Source organism: Ziziphus jujuba, chromosome 2 (assembly GCF_031755915.1).
Source record: "Ziziphus jujuba cultivar Dongzao chromosome 2, ASM3175591v1".
In the NCBI taxonomy this organism is placed as follows: domain Eukaryota; kingdom Viridiplantae; phylum Streptophyta; class Magnoliopsida; order Rosales; family Rhamnaceae; genus Ziziphus; species Ziziphus jujuba.
Genome location: NC_083380.1, coordinates 7016939 through 7042340, shown reverse-complemented (window position 1 = coordinate 7042340; position 25402 = coordinate 7016939). Strand labels below are relative to the sequence as shown.

At 33.6% G+C, this 25402-nt stretch overlaps 3 protein-coding genes and 1 pseudogene across 3 annotated transcripts; all 4 read left to right on the top strand.

The window, feature by feature from the left end:
* Nucleotides 1-1879: 1879 nt before the first annotated feature.
* LOC132800625 (putative disease resistance protein RGA3) lies at nucleotides 1880-3112 on the top strand (annotated as a pseudogene).
* An 86-nt stretch (nucleotides 3113-3198) lies between these two features.
* Nucleotides 3199-4347, top strand: LOC132800693 (putative disease resistance RPP13-like protein 1). Its single transcript, XM_060814916.1, has one exon. It carries the CDS (start codon nucleotides 3199-3201, stop codon nucleotides 4345-4347), a length of 1149 nt encoding a protein of 382 aa, XP_060670899.1.
* Nucleotides 4348-4440: 93 nt separating this feature from the next.
* Nucleotides 4441-5888, top strand: LOC132800692 (putative disease resistance protein At3g14460). Its single transcript, XM_060814915.1, has 2 exons — nucleotides 4441-5599; nucleotides 5665-5888. The coding sequence occupies exons 1-2, from the start codon at nucleotides 4441-4443 to the stop codon at nucleotides 5886-5888; spliced, it is 1383 nt and encodes a 460-aa protein (XP_060670898.1).
* Nucleotides 5889-15378: 9490 nt separating this feature from the next.
* LOC132799060 (putative disease resistance protein At3g14460) lies at nucleotides 15379-20352 on the top strand. The gene is made up of 2 exons (XM_048474096.2): nucleotides 15379-15517; nucleotides 15627-20352. The coding sequence occupies exon 2, from the start codon at nucleotides 15821-15823 to the stop codon at nucleotides 19685-19687; it is 3867 nt and encodes a 1288-aa protein (XP_048330053.2). The 5' UTR covers nucleotides 15379-15517; nucleotides 15627-15820; the 3' UTR covers nucleotides 19688-20352.
* Nucleotides 20353-25402: the final 5050 nt, after the last annotated feature.

Here is a 25402-nt window from a genome sequence, read left to right as displayed (position 1 = left end):
ATCCTATAATCCGCCGGGCAATCTCTCCACAGTGTACATACAGTTATTATTGGAGAGAAGTTAAAGTTGAAAATATAATACTAATTGGAATCTTGGGTAACTCAAACTTTAATATAACTTGTTTTTAAATGTTGTCTATGTGGCTGGATGAATTACGGCAGCCTACTTACTCCTCGTCATTTAGGAATTGACGACAGTTACCTGCAGGCTCGTACACTGGTTGGAGAAGAAAAGAAACAGGACATGTAGACTAAGGATAATAATAATAATAGTAATAACAACGTGTCATCTTGTTAATATTATAGACTAAGGATAATAATATTATAGGCTAAGGATAATAATAATAGTACTACAGACCAAGGATAATAATAATAATAACAATGTGCAATCTTGTTGACCCAAAAAAAAAAATAATAATATCAACGTATAATCTTGGAAATAAAGTAAAACCTTGTTATACCATTCAAGCAACATATATTTTTAATTTTTTGGCTTACGAAATGCAAGAAACAAAATGCTTACCAAATGTATTTTACCAATATTCTTGGCAATTTCATAAACAGAAATGATTTTTTTGAACATAAAATTACTTACAAAGTACAACATTGATATAACTGAATTTTTTTATCCCATATATATATATATGCTCTTATCTTTTGGATATATCAGATCCACTATGACACATAGAAACTACGAGAAAGAGAAAGTACAGAATAACACTGAGAAATGGAATGGACAAGTACAGACTGCAGTTGAAAATTTCATTACTTGAAATTCATTGTAAATGTGAAAACATATTACTATTAATTAATCATTTTTGCTTGATTAATTTCTACGTGAAGGTTCCATTATAAAAGTCACCAAGCAACAAAACCAAGACTTTTATACGTCATTAAAATGATCAGTGACAAACACGCCAATGAATCATAATTATTTTGGATGACTGTCTACGCAGGCTGCCAACTGCCACAAAGGAATCATATTGACTAAATCAATGAAGACTCAGATGGATAGTATAATCATCTATGATTGAAAATTCAATGAAGGACAATGGAAATAACCATCATAGGATGGAAAATTCCATGCATCAAATTAGTTTGACACCACCAACAACAACAACAACAATAATAATAAAAAATAAAAATAAAAAGAGAGAGAGAGAGAGAGAGAGAAACATAGTCTATGCTAACTGTTCTAATATTAATTCTTAATCTTTCAAAGAAGCTTTCCAGTGAAATTTATTAATCTGGGTGATCTGGTTTTGTTCAAGGAAACAACAATGGTGGTGGGAGAGATCTTCATAGCAGCGCTCATACAGGTGCTGTTAGAGAAGTTGATGACTGGGGAGCCGCTAGACTTTGCTCGGCATGAAGGTATTCACAAGGAGCTTAAGAAATGGAGCACAACACCACAGATGATTCAAGCCGTGCTCTCTGATGCAGAGGAGAAGCAACCAACCAGCAAGGCTGTGAAACTCTGGCTGGATGATCTCAGAGACTTGGCTTATGACATGGAAGATACACTGGATAAGTTTTTCACCGAACTTCTGCAGCGCAAGATAGAGAATTTGCATCAAGCTAGCTCAAGTGAGGTATGGAGCTTCATCCCTACCTGTAGTACTAGCTTTGGAAATCTAATGTTTAATTTCGATTTGGAAATTAATGAAATCACTAGAAGGTTGGAAGATATATCTCAAAGGAAAGATAGTCTTGGTTTAAATGATATTGGTGGATCTATGATGGAATGGAAAAGGCCACCAAGTTTAAGTTTTCCTGATGGTCCAGTGATTGGAAGAGATGTAGACAAGAGGAAAATAGTTAAATTGCTGTTAAGGAATCAGCAAAGCGATCTCAATTTTGATGTGGTTGGCATAGTTGGGATGTCTGGAGTTGGAAAGACAACACTTGCAGGGTTGGTGTTCAATGATGATGTGTTACGAAATTGGGAGAAAAACAAATAGCAACGGAAACAAAGAAAGCGAAGAACAAACACACAATTAACGTGGAAACCCTTGACGGGAAAAACCACGGGCAGGGAGAAGCAAATCCAATATCGAAAGATTGGTACAAAAGGTGAGCCGAAATGTGCGATACCTTGAAACCCTAATTACAGCCGAAAACTAAATATATATATAGTACAGAAGAAACCCTAAAATTGAACAGGTCCGTACCGCGGGGGCACTACCCCCGCACCCCCGTCGGGCTCAGTGGTGGGCTACGATCTCGGGCCTATCGGCCCGAGATCTCCGCTTCCACCACAGAGCCCCAAAATTTTCTCCAAAATTAGTTTCACCAAAATGGGTCGCACCGCGAGCTTTTCGGGTCGGGTCAACAAGAATTCGGGTCACTAACTCTAACATGATGCCATGAAACATTTTGACATAAAAATTTGGGTTTCTGTTTCGGATGACTTTAATTATGTGAGGTTAACAAAGATAATTCTTAAATCAATCAAATTGGAAAGTGATATGGATGAGGAGTTCTATAAACTTCAGGAACATTTGAGTAAAATATTGATAGACAATAAGTTTTTGATTGTTTTAGATGATGTCCGGAATACCAAAAATGATCTTCATGATCTCTGGTTAACCTTGCAATCCCCCTTCAGAGCTGGAGCTCCAGGAAGTAAGATAATTGTCACAACAAGAGAAGTACATGTAGCAATGTAGCAAAGGTAATGGAAGCAGTTCGAAATTATACTTTGGAGTGTGTATCAGATGATGATTGTTGGAATGTATTTGTGCAGCATGCATTCTTCATAAGAAATACTAGTGAGGTGCCAAATTTGGGATCACTAAGGAAGAAAATTATTGCAAAATGCAATGGCTTGCCCTTGGCAGCACGAACTCATGGTGGCCTTCTACATTGCAGAGAAATAAATGGATGGGAGGATATATTGAATGACAAATCATGGACCTTATCGAATCAGAGTAACATTCTCCCATTGTTAAGATTGAGCTACTACTATCTCCCTTCCCATTTGAAAAGGTGTTTTGCCTACTGCTCAGTACTTCCAGAAGACAATGAATTTGAGGAAAAACAATTGATCCTCTTGTGGATGGCGGAAGGGTTGATTCAGTAACCAGAAGGGAGCCGACAAATAGAAGATTTGGGCAGAGAGTATTTCCGTGAGCTATTGTCAAGGTCATTCTTTCAGAAATCAAGAAAGGATGAATCAAAGTATGTTATGCATGAGCTCATGAATGATTTCCCTCAATGGGTTGCAGGAGAAATATGTTTTAGGTTGGAAGATGAGCTGGATGGTGACAACCAATGCAGGACTTTTGAAAAGGCCCGTTGCTCATCTTACTTTAAAGCTGGCCTGGATGGCATTCAAAGGCTTGGAGCCTTCTCCAAATTCAAGCATTTGTGGACTTTCCTACCACTTGCACAATCATATTCATATAATGAGCGTGGTTTCTTGAGTGACAATGTTACTTTTCACATAATTCCAAAATTACAATATCTAAGGGTGCTTCCTTTGAAGGGTTACTGCTTAGTAAATCTACCAGACTCAATTGGTGACCTAAAGCTTCTAAGGTACCTTGACCTTTCTCACACAAATATAATACGTTTGCCTGAATCAATAACTGGTATTTACTATTTACAGACATTGCTGTTAGAATGCTGCAATGATGTAGGTGAATTGCCCACTGGTATGAAGAATCTAACCAACTTGCGTCATCTCAACAATTCAAGTCAATATAGTTTGAAAGGAATGCCTCCAGATCTAGGAAAACTGACCAATCTCCAAACGTTGCCTAACTTTCTTGTGGGAAAAGACAGCGGCTTCTCAGGAGTTGGAGAGTTAGGATCATTATTGCACCTTCGTGGGACGCTAAGAATCGCAAGACTAGAGAATGTGAATGAAGCAAAGGATGCAGCAATGGCCAACTTAGCTGGCAAGAATGGCATTGATGCATTGCAATTGGACTGGTATAAAGGAGAAATAACTGATATAGACGTCCTTGAAATGTTGCAGCCACCTAGGATGCTCAAGGAGCTTACTCTGATAAGGTATGGCGGTCTGAAATTTCCATCTTGGATGGGAAATCCTTCATTGGCTAATATGGAACTAATTAGGCTAGAAGATTGTAAGGGATGCAGATTCTTGCCCCCACTTGGACAATTGGTCTCACTAAAAGAACTTATTATAAAAAGGATGTCAGGGGTAGAAAGCATAGGCAGTGTGTTTTATGGGGAGGGTTGTTTGAATCCTTTTCCATTATTGGAAACCATTTCCTTTGAGAATATGGAGAACTGGAAAGACTGGTTTCCAGTTGAAACTACTAATGGGATGGAAGGGTTTCCTAGGCTGAAAGAGCTCGTTGTAAGAAGATGCTGGTAGTTGAAGGGGAAATTACCTCATATCCCTTCTACGCTATCAAAACTTGTGGTAGATGATTGTCCTGAGCTGGTAGTTTCAATTCCAAGGAATCAAATGCTTTGCGAATTAGACATCGAGAATTGTAAAGAGGTGGTGTATGAAGATGAAGCAGACATCATGTCACTCAGGTCTATTAATATTTCTCCTGCTGCAGAGTTCCAGTACCAAGCAGAAGGATTCATGCAAGGTTTGAGAAGATTAAAGGATTTGAAGGTCTGTAGTTGTGAAGGAATGTCATTTCTGTGGCATGATGAATTGCAACAGCTGACATGTCTTCGTCATTTAATAATTGATGACAGTTCCTTACAGCATCCCATACTGGATGAAGAAGAAACAAGACAGGTAGAGTTGTGGTTGCCTACCAAACTCGAAACTCTGGAATTAAGGAAATGTGACAATCTTGTTAAGGTACCCGAAGGATTGCAACTAACATTACTTCAAGAGCTACACATATATGAGTGCCCAAGTCTCATATCTTTTTCGGAGTCCGGTTTGCCATCTTCTCTCCACGTTTTGAAGATTGAACGCTGCAAAAATCTGATATCCTTGGTGCAAGAGGAGGAGTACAGTAATTGTGCAGCTACTTGTCTGGAGTCTTTCGTTATTAGAAACTGTCCATCTCTTAAATCCATATCATCAGCCAATGGCAGCTTACCAGCAAGGTTTAAACACCTTTTCATCAGGTATTGTCCAAATCTTCAGTGTTTATCATGGGGCAAGTTACCAGACAACCTTAGAAAGCTTGAAATATATGATTGTGACAATTTAATTTGCTTATCATCTTCCTGTGAGCTACCTGAGGCGCTTGAAAGCTTCCAGATCTGGAGTTGCAATAGGCTTGACTCCTTGAAAGCCACATTGCCCAAATCGCTTAAAATCCTTCTCATATGTAATTGTGGACAGCTGAAGTGGATAACAGATAGGTTTGTTGGCAACAATTGTCTTCAATATATTTATATCAAATGGTGCAAGGAACTTAGATCATTACCTGAGGGCCTCCACCACCTCATCAATCTTGGTACACTAATTATTGAAAAGTGTGAAAAACTAGTTTCGTTCCCTCAAGGAGGGCTGCCAACTTCAAAACTGAGAATGATATATGTGATATGTGATAATATGGTGGCATATCTTAGAGGCATTCAAAATCTCATCTTTCTTAAAAGATTGGAGATATCTTACAGTGAAGGATTCATGAAGGTTTTAGAAGAAGTCGGTTTTCCACCAAACTTAAGTTCGCTTACCATTAGGAATCTCAAGGTGTGTAAGCCACTCTTGCAGGATTGCATAGAGTCACCTCTCTTAGAAAGCTTCATTTGAGTGGTGAGGCTACAGATATGGAATCATTTCCACCTGAACCTGAAGAAGAAGAAGAAGAAGAAGAAGAAGAAGAAGAAGAGAATGTGGATGATGAGCTGCAGGGGAAGACGATGTTGCCAAACTCTCTCACCACCCTCAATATTGAGAGTTTCAAGAACTTGGATAAGTTATCTGCGGGAATTTAATGTCTCACCTCTCTTCAATATCTTTCCATCTGTTACTGCGAGAAGCTCAATTATTTCCTCAAGGGGGGTCTGCCTCTTTCACTGTTGAAGTTCGAAATCGTTTACTGCCTACTTCTAGAAGAACAATGTGAACGGGATGAAGGTCTGCTCTTGCCCGTCATTTCTCATATTCCTTGTGTCGAGTATGATTACTTTCAAGTTTGATTTGTTGTTGTTGTTGTTGGTTTTTTTTTTTTTTTTTTTTTTTTTAAATTATTATTAGTATTTCAGCTTAGTAATAGCTCAGCATTTAAATGTGCCTCAGTGTCGTAATTGTTGGATTATTGTGGGGCAGTAATATTTTTCAGCATTCATTTATTTTCTTGTTTTCTTTTTGTCTTCATAGATTCATATATTAATGCCAATGCACTTTAAGATAGAGCCAACTCTCTTGTGCAGAAAAGATGTCTTATAATAATTCATCTTTTTCCTCTACTTCCAGAGGTAGAAGATTAGAAAAAACTTATATTGACTAATCTTCAGGAATAATGGCTCCTTTTAAATTTTGCTTCTCCAAAGCCATGTTTACAAATAGGAAAATGTATATAGTATCTTTTATCTACCAGTAGATTTTTCATGTTAACTTCAAACAGTGTGAAATTTCAAGATTAGAAAAAGCAAACCTTCCCTCTAAAGGATTTAACCAATGTATCATATCATATGCAATAGATACTCCTTGCCGATATGGAGTTATAATAAGTAACAAATTGTAGGGCCCATACCTCAATTTTTTTCCCACTTTTTTCTTATAATAATTTTTGTTTATTTACAATATTATCTAGCTAAAATACTAGTGTGACTCCTCTCAATTCACTATCAAACACCAAAAATAGTAACTTTCAATATTTATTTGGGAATTTCTAGTTGCATTACCATTTGGATTCTATATAGTTTCATTATTGATATACATTTTTATTATCATTTAAAATTATTATTAATGATATTTATTAACTAGACTTATTTAAATAATTTCTTGTTATAGTTTCATTCTTCTTCTTAAATAATACGTTACATATATCTATCTAACTTATACTCTATTAAAAATTAGGATTGCAGATACAACAATAATTCACAAATTATGAAATCTCAAAAATATGAAATAGTAAGATGTATTTAGTTTGAATTTTTCTTTTTCTATTGCTTACCAACGACTAGGTTGGAACAACACTCTTGTATTTGATCTGGAATATTAAAATCTATCTTTTATTTGAAAGTTTAAAACTGAACATTTTTTAATTGTTCAAAAGTATCCATCCGAACATTATTAAAATGTTTAGCTTTTATCTATCGAATATTATATGTATATACAGATATTAAATATCGTACATTATATACAGATATTTAATATGTTCAAAAGCTTACAACCGAACATTTTCAGTTGTACAAAAGTTTACAATCGAACAACTAAAAAGTTTACAATTGAACAACATTAAAGTTTAACAAAAGTTTATAGCCAAGCCATTTAAAAATATACTTTACAAAAAAATTACAAAATTGCTGGGTTGAGCAAATTGAAATATTCCAAATATGTTCATAAGTTCATAATCGAACATCTTGAATATGTATAAAAATTTATGACCGAACTTCCAAAACAATAAATTACAACTTTCAAGATATCCAAGAGCATAAGTCAACAATTTTAAAAGTACAAAATTAAGAATTTTAAAGACGTTTAAAAGTTTACGACCAAACATTATACAAAAATAAAAAATAAAAAAAAATCATAAAATAGTACAAAACTGAACTATTTTAAAACGTTCAGTAATGTACGACTGAACATTTCTAAAGTTATTCATAAGTATACTACCGAGCACCCAATCGCCATTACCCTCCATTGTTTGTTGGTTTTCTGCTTTCAAATAAATAACCTTTTATGTTATTAAAAAAGTAAGGAAAAACAATCAACCCTAATTCATGAATGAGAAAGAGGAAAAGAAGAGTATTTTAGTGAGAGACTGTATTTAGTTATTTTAGAATTGTAAAAATAATTTTTATTTATAAGAGATATATAATTTTGAGATGGTATAAATTAGGGATATTTTAGGAATAAATAATATTGTATTAAGTAATTTTATATTTTTTTTATATATTTATGTAGTAGTGTATAAAGAATGAAACTATAAAAAGTCATTTTAGAATTGTAAAAAGAGCCACTCTATTTGTTTTCCATTTTTTTTTAAGTTTTAATATTTCTTTCTCAATTATATTTATCTATATAATTTTTTTCATCCTTCCCTCTAGCATTATTCAATTCACAATTATAGGATATATATATATATATATATAATTATATTATTTATCTACACTTTTGTTGAAGCACTACACTATATTAATTAATAGTATTATACTTATTTATTTAATAATTTATTTCAATATTACAATTAGTTCATTAAAAAAAGAAATATGCACCTTATTTATAAAATAATATTTATTTAACTACTAATTTCTTTCATTATAATTATTGAGTAACCGAATATTAATTATAATTGCTAATTATTTTTTATTTTGATTCTTATAGTTTTTAATTGAAATTTCTAGTTGCACTTGCATTTGAACTCTATACGATTTCATTATTGATTTATATTTTTATCCCCATTTAAAATTACTATTAAGGACATTTGTTAACTAGACTTATTTAAATAATTTCTTTATACAGTCTCATTCTTCGTGTCAAATAATACGTTACATATATTCATCTAACTTATACTTTATTAAAAATTAGAGTTGCAAATACAATAATTATTCACAAATTATGAAAGCATAAAAATATGAAATAGTAAGATGTATTTAGTTTTTTCTTTATTATGTAATGATTACTTTAGTTTGGATTTTTTTTCTATTGCTTACCAACGACCAGATCAGAACAACACTTTTGTATTTGATCTGGTATATTAAAATTTGTCTTTTATTTAGAAGTTTAAAACTGAACATTTTTTAATTATTCAGAAACGTCAATCCAAACATTATTAAGATGTTTAGCTTTTATCTATCGAACATTATATGTATATACAGATATTAAATATCGTACATTATATACAGATATTTAATATGTTTAGAAGCTTACAATCAAACATTTTCAATTAGACAAAAGTTTACAACTGAACAACTTGAAAAGCTTACAATTAAACAACATCTAAGTTTAACAAAAGTTTATAACCAAACCATCTAAAAATATACTTTACAAAAAAATTACAAAATTGCTGGGTTGAACAAATTCAAATATTCCGAATATGTTCATAAGTATAATCAAATATCTTGAATATGTATATAAATTTAGGACCGAACATTCCAAAATAATTAATTACAACTTTCAAAATATCCAGAAATATAACTTAACAATTTTTAAAAAGTTCAAAAGTACAAAAATGAGAATCTTAAAGATGTTTAAAAGTTTATGACTAAACATTGTTTAAAAAAAAAAAAGTTCAGAAAATAGTACAAAATTGAACAACATTAAAATGTTCAGTAGTACACGACCGAACATTTTCAAAGTTGTTCAGAAGTATAGTACCAAATGCCCAATCACCATTATCCTTCATTGTTCGTTGGTTTTCTGCTTTCAAATTAATAACCTTTTATGTCATTAAAAAAGTGAAGGGAAAAAAAAAAGTCAACCCTAATTCATAACGAGAAAGAAAAAAACAAAAGTATTTTAGTGAGAGATTGTATATAGTTATTTTAGAATTTTAAAAAGAATTTTTATTTATAAGAGATATGTAATTTTGGGATTGTAAAAATTAGGGATATTTCATGAATAAATAATATTGTATTAAGTAATTTTATATTTTTTATATATTTATATAGTAGTATATAAAGAATAGAACTGTAAAAAATCATTTTAGAATTGTAAAAAAAACAATTCTTTTCAATTTACTTTGGTTATTTAATTTCTAACAACATATTTATTTTAAAAATAATTTGTATTGAAGATATTTAAAATGCAAGTCATTCTCAAGACACTGAAATAATCTTTCTCCAAAAAATTATAGAGAAAAAAGAAGGATTTTTTTTTTTTGAAGTGAGAAATTAAAACAATTTAATACTAGTTAATTTAGCGGATATCTTAATTAGTTAGACTATAATCTAATAAAAACAAATGTTGCATTATGTATGCATATATATATATATATTTATATGCATCCAACTTAGCATAAATAGCATTAAAAAGCAAAGAAAAGATAATAGAGAGTTCACAAGAACTAAAAATAATCAAGTGCTAATAAAAGCACCAATGCATACCAAAATGGTAAAACCATAGTCTCATTAAAACCTTATTTAGCAAAAACTCCAGTGGAAAAATCTCCGTAAGGAAAAAGAGATATTTATATGTATCCAAATTATAAGTACATATATTTTTGTATGTATCCAAATTATAAATTAGAAAATACAAATGTCATTGCGAAGCTTACTAAAATCAAAATTCCTTAGAAGACAATTTTTCAAAATAGGAAACAAATAAATAAAAATATATAACTAATTAATATCCATAAATGGCTTGTATATATTATCATTGAAGAACAATTTAGAATTGTTTGTATATTTATGTTACTTAAATTTAAATAATATCAATTTTAATGTTAAATAAAGAATAATTTAAATTCACCAAATGCTTTAAGAGAATTTACAATAAGGATGTAGATTGTGAAAATAAACTTGCCGCTTAAGTAGATATAAACAACGTTTTAAAGAAATTGCTCTTGAATAGTAATATTTAAAATGAATATTAAATTAATGTAGTTTAAATATTATTATGTCAATAGTAATGCCTACTTTTTATAGACTCTATTAGATATTATAAAGTTTGTTAAAAAATAAATTTTTCTTTAAAAAAAAAAACAAATATTTTCTTTTAAAAAATTAATAAAAAAATTATATTAAAAATATATATGCTATATAGATATTAGTAATACAGTCAGTTTCTTTGCCACATGTACAATAAATCGAGGTGAATTTTAAAAATAAACATGCCAAATAATAGACAAATTTTAAACAAATTGCTAACCAACAGTATAAAAATGGGGCCCATTTTGTTTAAAAAAAAAATTAGTGCCATACTACTGCCTTCTTCTAGCTAATTACTATTTATTTGCTGATAAACTTTGTTTTAAAAAAAAAAATGCAAAAGCTAGCCATGGAAAGAAAGAATATTGGGTTTATTTTCTAGGTTTTTCTTCTTCTGGCTTCTCGTGAGTACTATATTATTTCCATTCCCCAAATTTAACGTGAAAATATATATATATATATATATATTTTTTTTTTTCCCTTTTGGCAATTGCATTTGCTATGGTTCTGTAATTTTCTAAAACTAACAAATTTTTTTTAATAAGAATTTTTAATTGCAGAGGAGCTAATGGTACCTATAGACGCTATTTCCAGGATATGCCCGTTCAATACAAGTATTCCTTGCAGTGTTGCTAACGAAAAAACAGCCTGCATTGACGGATGCACCTATTTTGACATGGATGGCTACCTCTGCGATGTAGAAAAGGAGCTGTGCTTTTGCTATTTAGTTGCTTGCCGCTTCTGATTCATCAGTTTCATTATCAAAGTTGCTACTTGCTACTATTTATCAGTTTTACAAGTATTATTCTGGAATATTAGGAATTAAATAAATTCATACTTGGTAATTAATGCATATTTAAAAATAAAAAAATATTGGATTGGCAATTTGAATTTGGTTTCATTGTCATAACAAATAGTGACACTTCGAATCCAACAAATAGAAAAAACTATATATATAATCTTCTATCATGAATTCTAATTCCCAATTGATTCATTATCTACTAAGCGTGATATTCACATTTCTTCTGCCTACTTTTCCTTATTAGCGCAACAAACCATTAACCCATCACGAAAACCTAAAAGATTTTTTATAATAATAATAATAATAATAAACTGATCATTTTCACAATTATGATATATTAGTAAGTGTAATATTTTATGCAAAGTAAATAACTTAATAACATTAGACTACATCATTTGATAATCAATCTCTGTTTGGTCACTTAATGCTCTAATCATGGCCAATCAGGAGTGAAGCCAAGATGTTAATAGTGGAGGGGCTAATAGTAAATATATATATATAGTGGAAGAAGTATAATTGCTTAAATTAGGGTAAAAAATTATAAAGTTAGAGACTATTTAAAGTAATATTTCAAAACTAAGAAATTAGATAATAAAAACTTACTAAAATAAATAATATTATTTAAAAAATTTTTCAAATGGGCATATAATAGGGATCAAAAAAATAAATAAGTTATTTTAGGAGGCCATATAAAGTTATTTATAGTAAATAAATGAAAAATAATAATAATAAAACATGCATAACAAATAAAATTTTTTCCCAGCCCCCCAGGCCACAATATGGCTCCGTCCCTGGCTTCAATATTATTGAAACAAACCCTCCATGTCAGAAAGTTTCTTTTGAAGCATTAATTGTGGTTTTATAATTAAGATGATGAACAAATGACATCTTTTGAAGTAGGATTTTCCAGCTAAAAAAGAAGAAGCATTAAGGGACAGCTGAAACTTTTAAAACTTATTTTGGCACCATAATCTTGATTCCTTGACAAGCAAGCAAACAGAACAATGGCGATAGGACAGCTCTTCTTCATCGACGGCATTCCTACAGGTAATGTTCGAGAAGTTGATGTCTAGCTGAGGAGAAGCCACAGTCTAATCTAATCCCCATTGTTTGGCTTCATGTATAATTTGGTTTAGTCAGAGATAAATCATATTACGGGCCAGTTACATGATACATCTCAAGAAAATATAAACTTGGTTTGAATGGTATTGTCAATTTTTTGGAGATGATATAACATGACAAATTGGCAAGGCCTACTAGTACTACTAGTAATCGATACAACCCCACAAAAGCACAAACCATTCCGTTGTCTGTATGTATGATTGATTGTAAATTACGGCGACAATATTTCTGCAAAAACCAATCGTTGGTGCTCAAAAAAGTGAAAAAGTCAAAAAGATGACAATTTGCACATGCAGAGCAATGTGAATAGACCAAACCTAAAAGGAAAAGGAAAAAAAAAAAGGAAGGTAGTACAAAGAAATTAGAATCGTTGAATGCACCAAGGATCACCAGAGGATTAATCTATCAAGTTTAATCAAGTGATCTTGGTGTTTCAATGGGAACGTAAGAATAATGAGATCAGATAAACTGTAATATTTTTCTTACGGAAATAAATGGATGCTAGGAATGCAAGAAAAACTTCAATACTCTTACCCAAGAAATAAATGAAAGTATTTATTATTATTATTATTATTACCCAAGAGATAAATGAAAGTATTTTATTATCATTATTATTATTATTATTATTATTATTATTATTACTACTTTTCACCGTCAATTTTTCAATATTTGATGTGGTTTGTGAAATAATCAGTATTTTTTTCTGTCATTTATTGTATTGAATTTCATGATACCATTGTGTGTCATCTTGAAAGGCAAGCGAAAATCTTACCCCATTCAAGAGAAATTAGTTATACATAGAAATTATGAGAAGGAGAAATTACAATACTCTCTGATAAGTAGAATGGATCATAAATGCAATTAAAATTATTATACTAATTGTTATGGATCATAAATGCAATTAAAATGATTATACTAATTGTTCTCTTTTTTTATTCTTCTTCTTCTTTTATTATTATTATTATTATTATATCTTTTTTTTTCTTTTTTTTTTTGTAAATTATATAAAATTTGACATAGAGATAAAGAAACTCTTATGATTTATGAATATAACTTTCTAACACAAACCAAGAACTCAACCAATCAAACACCGAAAATTGAGGTTAGGCTAAAGAGTGAGCCTACATCCTACGAGCTCTGCTTAGTAATGCTCCTTCGCGGTTTTAATTAATTAGATATAATTTATGGGCAATCAAATAATGCGTGAAATGCATTTAAATAATATCTGCATGAAGATTCCATTATAAAAATCACAAAGCAATAAAAACAAATACTACTACTTTTTGATAATACAAAGACTTTTTCTACGTGTTAAAAAAGATTAAAGGGACAAAGAGACAAACGCGCAAATGAATTATAATTGATATTGATGACTTTGCACTACAAAGACTACAAAATGCCAACCAGTTACAAAGGGATAATCTTGAGTACAAAGATGAAAAATGCACAATTTTTCTTATAGAAATAAACGGAAGCTAAGAATTCAAGAAAAACCTCAGTATTCTTGTTCAAGAAATAAACGAATGTATTTTCATTTTTATTTTTCATCTTTTGTTTTCTCTGTCAATTTTTTAATATTCGGTGTGGTTTATGGAATAATCAGTAGTTTTTTTTTTTTTTTGGGTCATTTATTTGTGTCATCCTGAAAAGCAAGTAAAAAATCTTAGCCCATCCAAGCAAGAAGCAACATATAATTTATTCTTACTTTTTTTTTTTTACTTACCATATATATTTTACCAATATCCTTGGCCATTTCATAAACAGAAATGATATCAGTTGAGCATAAAATTACTTATACATATACATAATGAGAAAGAAAAATTACAATACTCATAAGTCATAACTAGTCAAATGGAGGACAAATACAGTTAAAATTATTATACGAGCTTTTATATGACTCTTTTTCTTCCTTTTTTTAAATTATATAAAATTTGAAATATAGATAAAGAAACTGTTATGATTTATAAATATAATTGAGGTTTGGCTAAAGAGTGAGCCTACATCCTCAAGAGCTCGGCTCAGTGATGCTCCTTCACATTTTTAATTAATTAAATAATTTTATAGGTAATTAAATGATGCGTAAAATTCATTATAAATGTCATCATGTGAAACCATACTAAAGATTCCATTAGAAAAGTCATAAAGCAACAAAAAAAATCAACCTTTAATACTTTTCTGCGCGTGAAAAAAGATTAAAGAGACAAAGAGACAAACGTGTAAGCAAATGAATTATAGTTGCACTACAGAGCCTGCCAAGTGCCAACTACTACAAACGGGATAATCTTGAGTACAAACATGAACACCAAGACAGGTGGTATACATGACATGTCAAGCATTCTAACTGCATAGTTGTATGGTCTACTACTTGACCCCCAACTAAAAAAAGAGAAAAACGAGCCTAGCTGTGAAATCAATTCTCAAGCTTTCGCTGAAACTTTGCTCTGAAATCTACCCTCTTTTTTCCGCGAGGAAAAACAACAATTTAGAGTGTAGAAGAAAGTTTTGAACTTTCACAGGAAAATTTCACAAATCTACTTCTCTGTGTGATCTGGTTTTCGGTTACGAAACAATGGTGGTAGTGGGAGAGATATTCCTGGGAGCGTTCCTACGGGTGCTGCTTCAGAAGTTGATGTCTAAGGAGGTGCTCGATTTTGCTCGTGGTGGACGTGTTCACAAGAAGCTTAAGAAATGGAGCTCAACACTAGAGATGATTCAAGCCGTCCTCTCTGATGCAGAGGAGAAGCAACTGACCGATGAGGCTGTGAAACTTTGGCTTGGTGATCTCAGAGACTTGGCTTATGATGTGGAAGATGTACTGGACAAGTTTTACACCGAACTGCTCCGGCGCGAGGTAGAAAATTTGTATCGAGCTAGCGCAAGTAAGGTATGGAGCTTAATCCCAACTTGTTGTACTAGTTCGACTCCAAGCGCATTGGGATTATTCATGTTTAAAATGGATTCTGAAATTAATAAAATCACTGTCCGCTTGCAAGATATAACTCAGAGAAAAAATGACCTTGGTTTGAATGCTATTGAAAGATCTGTAATTGAATGGAAAAGGCCACCAAGCTCAAGTTTGCCTGATGGTCAAGTAATCGGAAGAGATGAACACAAGAAGAAAATAGTTCAATTATTGTTAACGGATCAGCAAAGCAATCTCAATTTTGATGTAGTTGGCATAGTTGGGATGCCTGGAGTTGGAAAGACCACACTTGCTGGGTTGGTGTTCCATGATGATGCCGTGAAGGAACATTTTGACATCAGAGTATGGATTTCTGTTTCTGTCGAGTTTGATTATGTGAGGTTAACAAAGGCAATTCTTCAAACAATCAAACCAGAAAGTGCGAACAATGAGGAGTTCAGTAAACTTCAGGAACGTCTTAGTGAAGAATTGACAGGCAAGAAGTTTTTGTTTGTTTTAGATGACGTTTGGAATACCAAGAATGATCTCCATGATCTCTGGGTAACCATGCGGCCCCCGTTTAGAGCTGGAGCTCCAGGAAGTAAGATAATTGTGACAACAAGAGATGAATCTGCTGCAAAGCTGATGGGAGCAGTTGGACATCATAATCTGGATTGTGTATCACGTGATGATTGGTGGAAAATATTTGTGGAGCATGCATTCTCGACAAGTAATACTAGTGAACAACAAAATTTGGGATCATTAAGGGATGAAATTCTTGCAAAATGCGATGGCTTGCCCTTGTCTGCACGTGCTCTTGGAGGCCTTCTCTGTTACAAAGAAGTTGACGGATGGAAAGAAGTATTGGAGAACAAGTTATGGACCCAACCGGAACATAGTAACATTCCCTCGCTGTTAAAATTAAGCTACCACTACCTCCCTCCACATGTAAAAAGGTGTTTTGCCTATTGCTCAATATTCCCAGAGGACTATGAATTTGAGGAAAAACAGTTGATTCTTTTATGGATGGCAGAAGGATTACTTCAGAATCCAAAAGGGAGCAGACAAATGGAAGATTTGGGCAGAGAGTATTTCAGAGAGCTATCCTCAAGGTCATTCTTTCAGAAATCAAAAAAGGACGAATCAAAGTATGTAATGCATGACCTCTTCAATGAATTGGCACGATCGGTTGCTGGAGAAATTGGTTTTAGGTTGGAAGATAAGGTGGATAATGATAAGCGATGCAGGAGTTTCGAAAAGTTCCGTCACTCAGCTTACTTCAGTTCTGAGCCTGAAGGCATGCAGAGACTTGAGGTATTCTCCAACCTCGAGCATTTGCGGACTTTTCTACCACTTTCACATTCATATCATGAGAGAAGAAAGTACTTGACTAGCAATTTCACTCGTGAAATATTGCCAAAATTACAATATTTAAGGGTGCTTTCTCTGAATGGATATTGTATTAGAGAGCTACCAGATTCAATTGGTGAACTAAAATTTCTACGGTACCTTGACCTTTCCCACACGGATATAACAACTTTGCCTGAATCCATAAGCCATCTTTACAATTTACAGACCTTGTTGTTAGAAGGCTGCTATTATCTAAATGCATTGCCGAGTGGTTTGAAGAATCTAATTAGTCTGCGTCATCTCACCTTTCCACATAAATTGCCGCATCGAGGGCCTTTGAAAGGAATGCCTTCAAATATGGGTAAGTTGACTAATCTCCGAACGTTGTCTTACTTCGAAGTGGGAAAAGAGAGTAGCTCATCAGGAATTGGAGAGTTGGGACCTCTATTGCATCTTCGTCGGACACTACACATCTCAGGACTAGAGAATGTGAATGGAGTTGAGGATGCAGCAATGGCCAACTTAACTGGCAAGGATGGCATTGATGTATTGGTACTGGAATGGAAGTCGGAAGAAACAGCTGATCCAGATATTTTTGAAAGCCTACAACCTCCTCGGATGCTCAAGGAGCTTATTGTCATGGGCTATGGTGGTTCTAAATTTCCAGATTGGATGGGAAATGCTCTGTTCTCTAAGATGGTGAAAATGAGGTTAGACAATTGTAGGAGATGCAAATTGTTGCCCTCACTTGGACAATTGTCCTTGCTAAAAGAGCTTACTATAAACGGATTGTCTGGGGTAGAAAGCGTTGGAAGTGAGTTTTACGGGGATGGTGGCTTGAACGCTTTTCCATTATTGGAAACCCTGTGCTTTAAGTATATGGAAAATTGGAAAGACTGGTTTCCAGATGAAACCAATAATGGAATTGATAGGTTTCCTCAGCTGAAAAAGCTTGTTGTAAACAATTGCCCAATGTTGAAGGGTAAATTACCAGAGAACCTTCCTTCGTTAAAAGACCTTGAGGTTTTTGCTTGTGAGCGGCTGACAGTTTCAATTCCCAGCAATCAAATGCTCTGCTCGTTATCCATCCATAGCTGTGCAGAGGTGGTTTGTGAAAATCATGCACACTTGAAGTCACTAAAGTCCATTTTTATTTCTAACATTCGAAAGTTTAGGTATCAACCAGAAAGATTCATGCAAGGATTGACAAGAGAAGAAAATTTGGTGGTTCCTGGTTGCAATGAGATGGCTGCTTTGCTGCAGGATACATTTTGTCAACTCACTTCCTTTCATGAATTACGAATTGAAGGCAGTTCCTTGCGCCATCTTACACTGGTTGCTGTTCCTGGTTGCAATTGGATGACTTCTTTGCAGCAGTATGAATTACGTCAGCTCGCTTCTCGTCGCTGTCTAAAAATTAATGACAGCTGCTTGCAGTATCTTGAACTGGATGTGGAAGAAACAGAACAGGTACAATTGCGGATAACTACCAAACTGGAGAGACTGTTATTAAGCCAGTGTAATAATCTTTTGAAGGTACCAGAAGGGTTGCACCTAACATTACTTAAAGAGCTAAGCATAGTTCTCTGCCATAGTCTCACGTCTATTTCAGAGTCCAGTTTGCCGTCTTCTCTCAGAGTTTTGTATATTCGTGATTGCAGCAATTTGAAATCAGTACTGGTACAAGAGGAGTACACCAGCACCAACAGCAATTGCACACTTTGTCTGGAGTCATTGACTATACAACGGTGTTTTTCTCTTGAATCCCTAACATCGGCCAAGTTACCAGACACACTTAAACAGCTTGAAGTTTGGGATTGTCCCAGTTTAATTTGCTTATCATCATCGAAGGAGCTACCTGAGGCGCTAGTCCTCGATATTTCGACATGCAATCGTCTTACATCCTTATTATCGGATGACAAATTGCCCAAAGCCCTAAAGCGTCTTAAGATAAGTGAATGTCACAGTTTGACTTGCTTATCATCTTCGGAGGAGCTACTTGAGGCGCTTGAAGACCTCAATATTCGGAATTGCAATCGTCTTACATCCTTAGTATCGGATGACAAATTCCCCAAAGCCCTAAAACATCTTACGATATGGGGTTGTGGAAAGCTGAAGAGGATAACAAATAGGTTCTACGGCAACACTTGTCTTCAATCTCTTTCCATTAGCAATTGCAAAAACCTTACATCCTTACCTGAAGGCCTCCACCATCTCACCGACCTTCGTGCAGTATATATTGTAGGCTGTGAAAATCTAGTTTCCTTCCCCGAAGGAGGGCTGCCCGCTTCAAACCTGAGAAGGCTTATTGCTCCAGGTACCATTTTGAATAATATGGTAGCCAATCCCAGAGGCATGCAAGGTTTTCCACCAAATTTAACTTCGCTTACCATTTTGAATCTCGAGGTGATTAAGCCACTCTTCCAGTTGGGATTATTGCATAGACTCACCTCTCTTAGAGAGCTTGATTTGAAAGGTAAAGCTACAGATATGGTGTCCTTTCCATCTGAAGATGAGAAGGGTGGGAGGAAGGGGATGATGTTACCAAAGTCTCTCATCACCCTCCGAATTCAACATTTTGAGAACCTGAAGAAGTTTTCCGCCGGATTACAATGCCTCACATCTCTTCAACATGTTTATCTCATTAACTGCGAAAAGCTGAAATCTTTACCAGAGAGGGGTCTGCTTCGTTCACTTTTGAAACTTGAAATCAGCGGCTGCAAACTTCTACAAAAAAAATGCAAAAGGGACACAGGTCCATTCTGGCCCCGCATTGCTCATATTCCTGATGTTCGGTGTTGAGCTTGTTCGTACAAGGCCCGCCTCATTAGCCTAGTAACCTGCGCCTCTCTTCTGGTACTTTTCTTTTTATTGATTTACTTATTTTTTTAGCATTTGTATCATTTTAATTTTTACCCAATCTTTTGCTCTTTTTTTTTTTTATTTTTTATTTTTTTTAAGGTTCATATTGTCTTTTATTATAAAGAAGAAACAAGATTAATATCATTTTACCCAAAATTATATTATAACACATTTCTCATTTTATGAGTTTGATGAAATTAACAATTAATATACAGCCTCTCTATAACTTTGTTTGCAAACCACAATTTTATTTACATACAATTTTGTAATATTTTATTTTGCTTTTGTGCAGCATGATTAATTTGGCCGAATAACTAACAAAAAAAAAATTGCATGATTGTACTAAAATGATACAAAAATAATTGTTTGAAGGGGCAATGTGACAACTTTTGCAGTTGAGGGTAAACTTGAAAGCATATCGTAATTTGTAGGGTAATTTTTTTTAAATAAAAGATAAATTGATATTAATCCTTGGAGAGTGTAGAATCTTCCGACTAAACTTCAAAAATTCCACACCTTTTGCGTGGAACGTGACAATATGCTCTCTTTGTGTTGCTTTGTTTCTCAAGTTCCAATACAACTTCTTTTGGCCTACTTCAAAACAACAGCTACATGTATGATAGAAATTGGCAAACGAGTTAAAAATAGATTGAAAGACAAGATGGTAGGTTTGGATCTGGTTCTCCAATAATCAGTTTCTTGGACGTGGAAAAACCTTCCAACTTACCTTGAATGCTAAACTTTTACGCTTCTTAGGGTCCTCTCCTTGAGTACCCAATTGCTTCTGTTTTAAAATGTGCCAGAAGAGGAGCCACAATACATGAAAATGAAAATGAAAGAACCAGAAATCAGATATTCAGTTTATCTGTCAAAGTTGGAGAGTTGGAAACTGCTCGGTGCAGGGTCTAACAGCTTGGATGATTGAATACATATAGAGCCAGTGGCTCGACGAGTTACTCGTTGACAACACAAAGTGGAATTCCAATTTGCAACCAAAACAAAATAATAGAAAAGGGAAAAAAAATAGTTTCTTCATTTTTTACCTTCATTTATTTGTTCTAACTCAGAAATTGAAAACTTCAAAAACAATGCATTAAGTTTGATCAAAGAATGTTATATCTCAAGTCACATTGCATCTGCTTCAGGTAAAAAATTCTAAACTTCAAATGAACCACCAACATAAGTGACATGTTATTGTCTCTCCTCCTTTATTTGAATCATAAGTATTAATTCTTGGACTTCTATTTAATAATGAAATTTGTGTCATATGGATGATATTTTCAGCTGGTCATTTCTTTTTACTTTTCTTCTTGTCTGCTTAGATTTGTTTTATTATGGCATGCAGTATCCATTCACCAAATTAACTTTCCAAGACCGTGCCCCTGTTTGTTTCCTAGATGTCCATCAATTAATCAAAATCCTTTGTATTTCTGCTTTCAGAGAAAGAAAAAATTACTTTTTGAAACACTGGTTGAATTTGAATGATTGTTTTGCTTCAGAAAATTTTGCATTTGACACTTCGAAATCATATTTTGTTTACTCGTTTGATGTTTAAATTCCATTAACATTTATATCTGCACAACGATAAATGGAAGTAGGAATCAAGTGAAAAAATGGCATACAATTACAAATTTTGAGGTATCTATAGATGTCTCAACAGACGATCTCATGTTCGATATAAGAATCATGTTTTGCCTACTGCTCAGTCCTTGGTCATCTAATGCCACTCAAGAAAAGACCAATCAATGGAGTCCAGGGATAATACTAGGAAAAAGGGAACAGCCCAATGCTGGAAGTCATCGTCCATGTTTGAGACAGATTCAGCCATGTTGTACATCTGTTCCTCCTTGAAAGCTAAAAACCTTCTGCGACCTAAAAATTAGTAACCGATGCCTTTGAAGATCAGAAAATGATCTGCATTGAAAAATCAGTATACATAAAAAGGGAAAGTAAGAATAAAGCATCAAATAGAAGAAATTTAATGAAGTAATCGCATGAACTCTTCTAATGACTTAAAGAAGGATTTTAGGTTGCAATCATATATGGAATTTGTATTTGTTTTTCTCATTTCTTGTATCTTGGTGTAAACCGACGGCTGGTAAGATCGAGCAAATGACATTTTTTGTCAGTAGATATTCAACGTTCAAATCCTAGGCTCTCTTTTATCTTGTTATGTTTATAAGATTCCAATACAACTTCTCTTGGCCTACTTCAAAACCTGAGCAATAGGCATACTGGAGAATGCCAAGCAAGCATTAAAAAGGAGACTTAACAAATGATGTTATATTGTATTAGAACCCTTAGTTTCTCAAGGGAAGACCAGTAAATGAAGGCCAGGGCTTAGGTAGGAAACATGGCAAAGGCAATGGCATAATATCGATATAACTACTACTCATTTCCCATGTACTGGCTCATTTGGTTTTCACAGTCCACATATAACAGTAACACACTTAAGAGTATACAGTCTCTAGCATGATGCTTTTTTTTTTTTTTTTTTAATTAAAAAAAAATGATTACCTAGAAGCCTAGAACAAAATTCAATTATCTATAATATTCTGGGGAAGCCAAATCTGCTTAACAACAATGGGGATTTACTCTGCTTCTGCAGCAAAAGATTTATCAGTTGTCATGTAGCAACATGAAAAACATTTCATCAGTCAAAGGGACATTGAAACCATCAATCTTAGCTGCAAATTTTGAAGTGAAAAGAATAAAGAGTTACATACCACTTGAACAACTTCATATTGTCTGCTCTATGTGCAGTTTTAAAACTAATTACATTGTACTTTAGTTTTCAATCAGAAAATAAATGGATTTTGGCTCCTTGTTAAACATATCTTTTGCACTAATGCCCTTAAATTATTGAAAAAAAAGAAAAAAAGAAAAAAAGAAAAAAGGTCACAGATCTCTATTGTAGGGAGAAGCTTCAATGGCGGTGTATACGTTTCTGCTAATTCAGATCCAAATGCAAGTTGCTTTGGAGAAATAATGCACCAATATAAAAATACATAAAAATGGTGTCGAGCATAATCTCCATTCCATGATTTCCTAAGCAAAATGTTTCAAGCTCAGGTCCTAGAAATAGGATGGTTTTAGCAGCCCTAACTGTTTCTTGGGCCAAAATTCTGAAAGTTCACATTATTTTTCATACATTATACATGCCTACTCTACCAAGTGATTGTGCTTACAATAATTTTGTTTTGTACTTCAAGTAGCCATAACAAACATTAACATCACCCTTCAAAGACCAAGTAAATATATACAATAGATTGATCAGTACTTACAAAGCCGCCTTTTCTTCAGCATATTGTCACGTCCCGTGAAAAAGGAGCAGCACCCTTGAGGTTTAACCGGAAGACTCTACACTCTCCATGAAGATCCTAGAGAAGCCCGGAAGATTCTAGAAGATTCAAGAGCAACCTAGACTAATGTAGATTAGAATCTCTCTAGAATACTCCATGTAAATATCTTGTACATAACCCTAGAATAATCTAGAACCCTAACTAGATAGGTGATATGTGTGCATATCTAGAACCTTCATACATGCCAAGCCCTCTATATAAAGGGTTGGACTCTCATTTGTAAGATATCCAAGAATCCAAGAATTCTAGCAATACAAGTATTCTCCACATTCTCTCAAACTCTCCTACTTCCTACTCTCTTACTCTTAGCTTCCGCATTTTGATAGCTTGTGAGCAAGGCTTACTTAACAAGGGATGTGAGCAAGGCTTACTTAACAAGGGAAGTGCTAAGTGCCGCACGGGAGTATTGGAAAAGTTAAGCCCGTGACAATATGCTCTCATTTCATACAAGCATTGCCAGAATGAATGCTTCATGAATTTTTCAGTTCACAGTGCAACAATATCTGCCTGTAATTTTACTATTTTTCTTACAGAAATAAATAGAAGCTTGGAATGCAAGAAAAACCTCAGTGCTCTTATTCAAGAAATGAATGAAAGCCTTTCATTCTCCATCGCTGTCTTTAACGATGGACATTGAAATTATTAATTACATATGCTTTTAATGTGAAAGCTGGAATTTTTTGTAGTGAAAATAAATAGTTAGACATCGTAGGAATCCAGAAAGATTTCAAATCTTCCAATGACCACCCCAGAAATGTGTTTCCACTTCAAACAGAAAAGCGAATTGCACTCAGTATAATCTTTGTGTTGGTGGAGCAGAAGGTTGTCGGTTGTACCAGTTTATACATTATATAACCAATGTCAAACTGTTCATGAGGATTGATTATGTCAAGACTCAAAATAGGTCGCATAATATGTACATATATTTATCCAAATCCTTATTGGGTTACTTATATTTTGTTGATTTTGAGTAGATAGTATAAATTTAGGAGATTGTAATGATCATAACTGTTGTATATTTTGTCAAACTGTGACAATATACTGCCTTCCTTCTTCTCCTTCTTCTTCTTCATTTTTTTTTTTTTTTTTTTTTTTTTTGGGTCAAATGACAGTATACTACGTAAAAGACTGATAATAGAGACAGAACCATTGCTAAAATGCAGCCCACAGAAGATCAACAACTATAGGGAAGCCCAAAAACAAGCACAAGGGAATACATTCCCAAGCCCAAAACAAAAGAATTGCGTCTAAGTAAAAGTGGCAGACCCGTGCTAAAGTCCATGGTTGGCTCTGAAAAATGGCACTTGCACAGGCAGAGCAATGGCAGAAGTCCGACCAATTCCTCGTAGTCTAAGAAGAATACATTTTCAAAATCACCCCACCAACAAACATTTTCTATATGCAATTCTTTTTCTTATAAAAATTAAAATAACAATAAAGGTATATGAGGAATAGCAACTTGTTAATTAACTACTATAAAGAGAAAATCTTTAAGTGTACCAAGAAACGCTATGATAGATGGTGTATATTATATTTGATAGTATCAACCTTAACCAGAAAAGCTATATGATCATAATTTTATCGGGAATGATGGAATTATGTAGCCACTTCATCAGTGTGGATATACTGCATTTGAGATGTCTTGAATCTGTCTACTTGTATGGTTGCAAAAACCTTCTATTCTTACCTCAGGTTCTCCTTCACCTCATGAATCTTGGTAAACTATGCAGTGGTGTGAAAATCTAGTTTCTTTACCAGGAGGGCTGCCCATATCAAACCTGAGAGTGCTATATGTAAATTGTGATAATACAGCCTAACCCAAAGGCGTACTGCAAAACCTCATCTTTCTTCAGCTGTTGCTCATTTGTTATAGACGAGATATAGTAAAATATTTCATCCTTCACCTCACCTTCAAAAATAGTGGCTCCTTTTAAATTATACTTCTCCCAGTCATGTTGAAAAATAGGAAAATACCTACAAAATGACAATAACCTTATCATCCGGGAGGTGGTGTTTGGTTATCGTCTCTCCGAGGGTCAAGTTAGAGAGAACTCAATGTTGGATGGATGCTTAATATTTGATTAAAAGAAGATGGCATACCTTTGCTAACTGAGGATTTCCTCTGTTTATACCAGCATGGGGCTGTCTTTGATTTCCACAGGGATTTTTTATACTGGGAAGGCAATATCTATTCAATTATATTCTTTAGGTGCTTTTGTTTTCCCTGGCCTGCGTCAAGTCTTTTACCTAGTTGGGCATGGCTCAGCCGCATATTTCAAACCCAACTCATGCC

Excerpts from the sequence above, each read along its gene's own strand:
- LOC132800693 (XM_060814916.1), top strand. The coding sequence starts at position 3,199 with ATGAATGATTTCCCTCAATGGGTTGCAGGAGAAATATGTTTTAGGTTG.
- LOC132800692 (XM_060814915.1), top strand. The coding sequence starts at position 4,441 with ATGCTTTGCGAATTAGACATCGAGAATTGTAAAGAGGTGGTGTATGAA. Across the intron at positions 5,600-5,664 it reads GAAGGTTTTAGAAGAAGTCG|GATTGCATAGAGTCACCTCT; the intron begins GTTTTCCACCAA and ends CCACTCTTGCAG.
- LOC132799060 (XM_048474096.2), top strand. The coding sequence starts at position 15,821 with ATGCCTGGAGTTGGAAAGACCACACTTGCTGGGTTGGTGTTCCATGAT.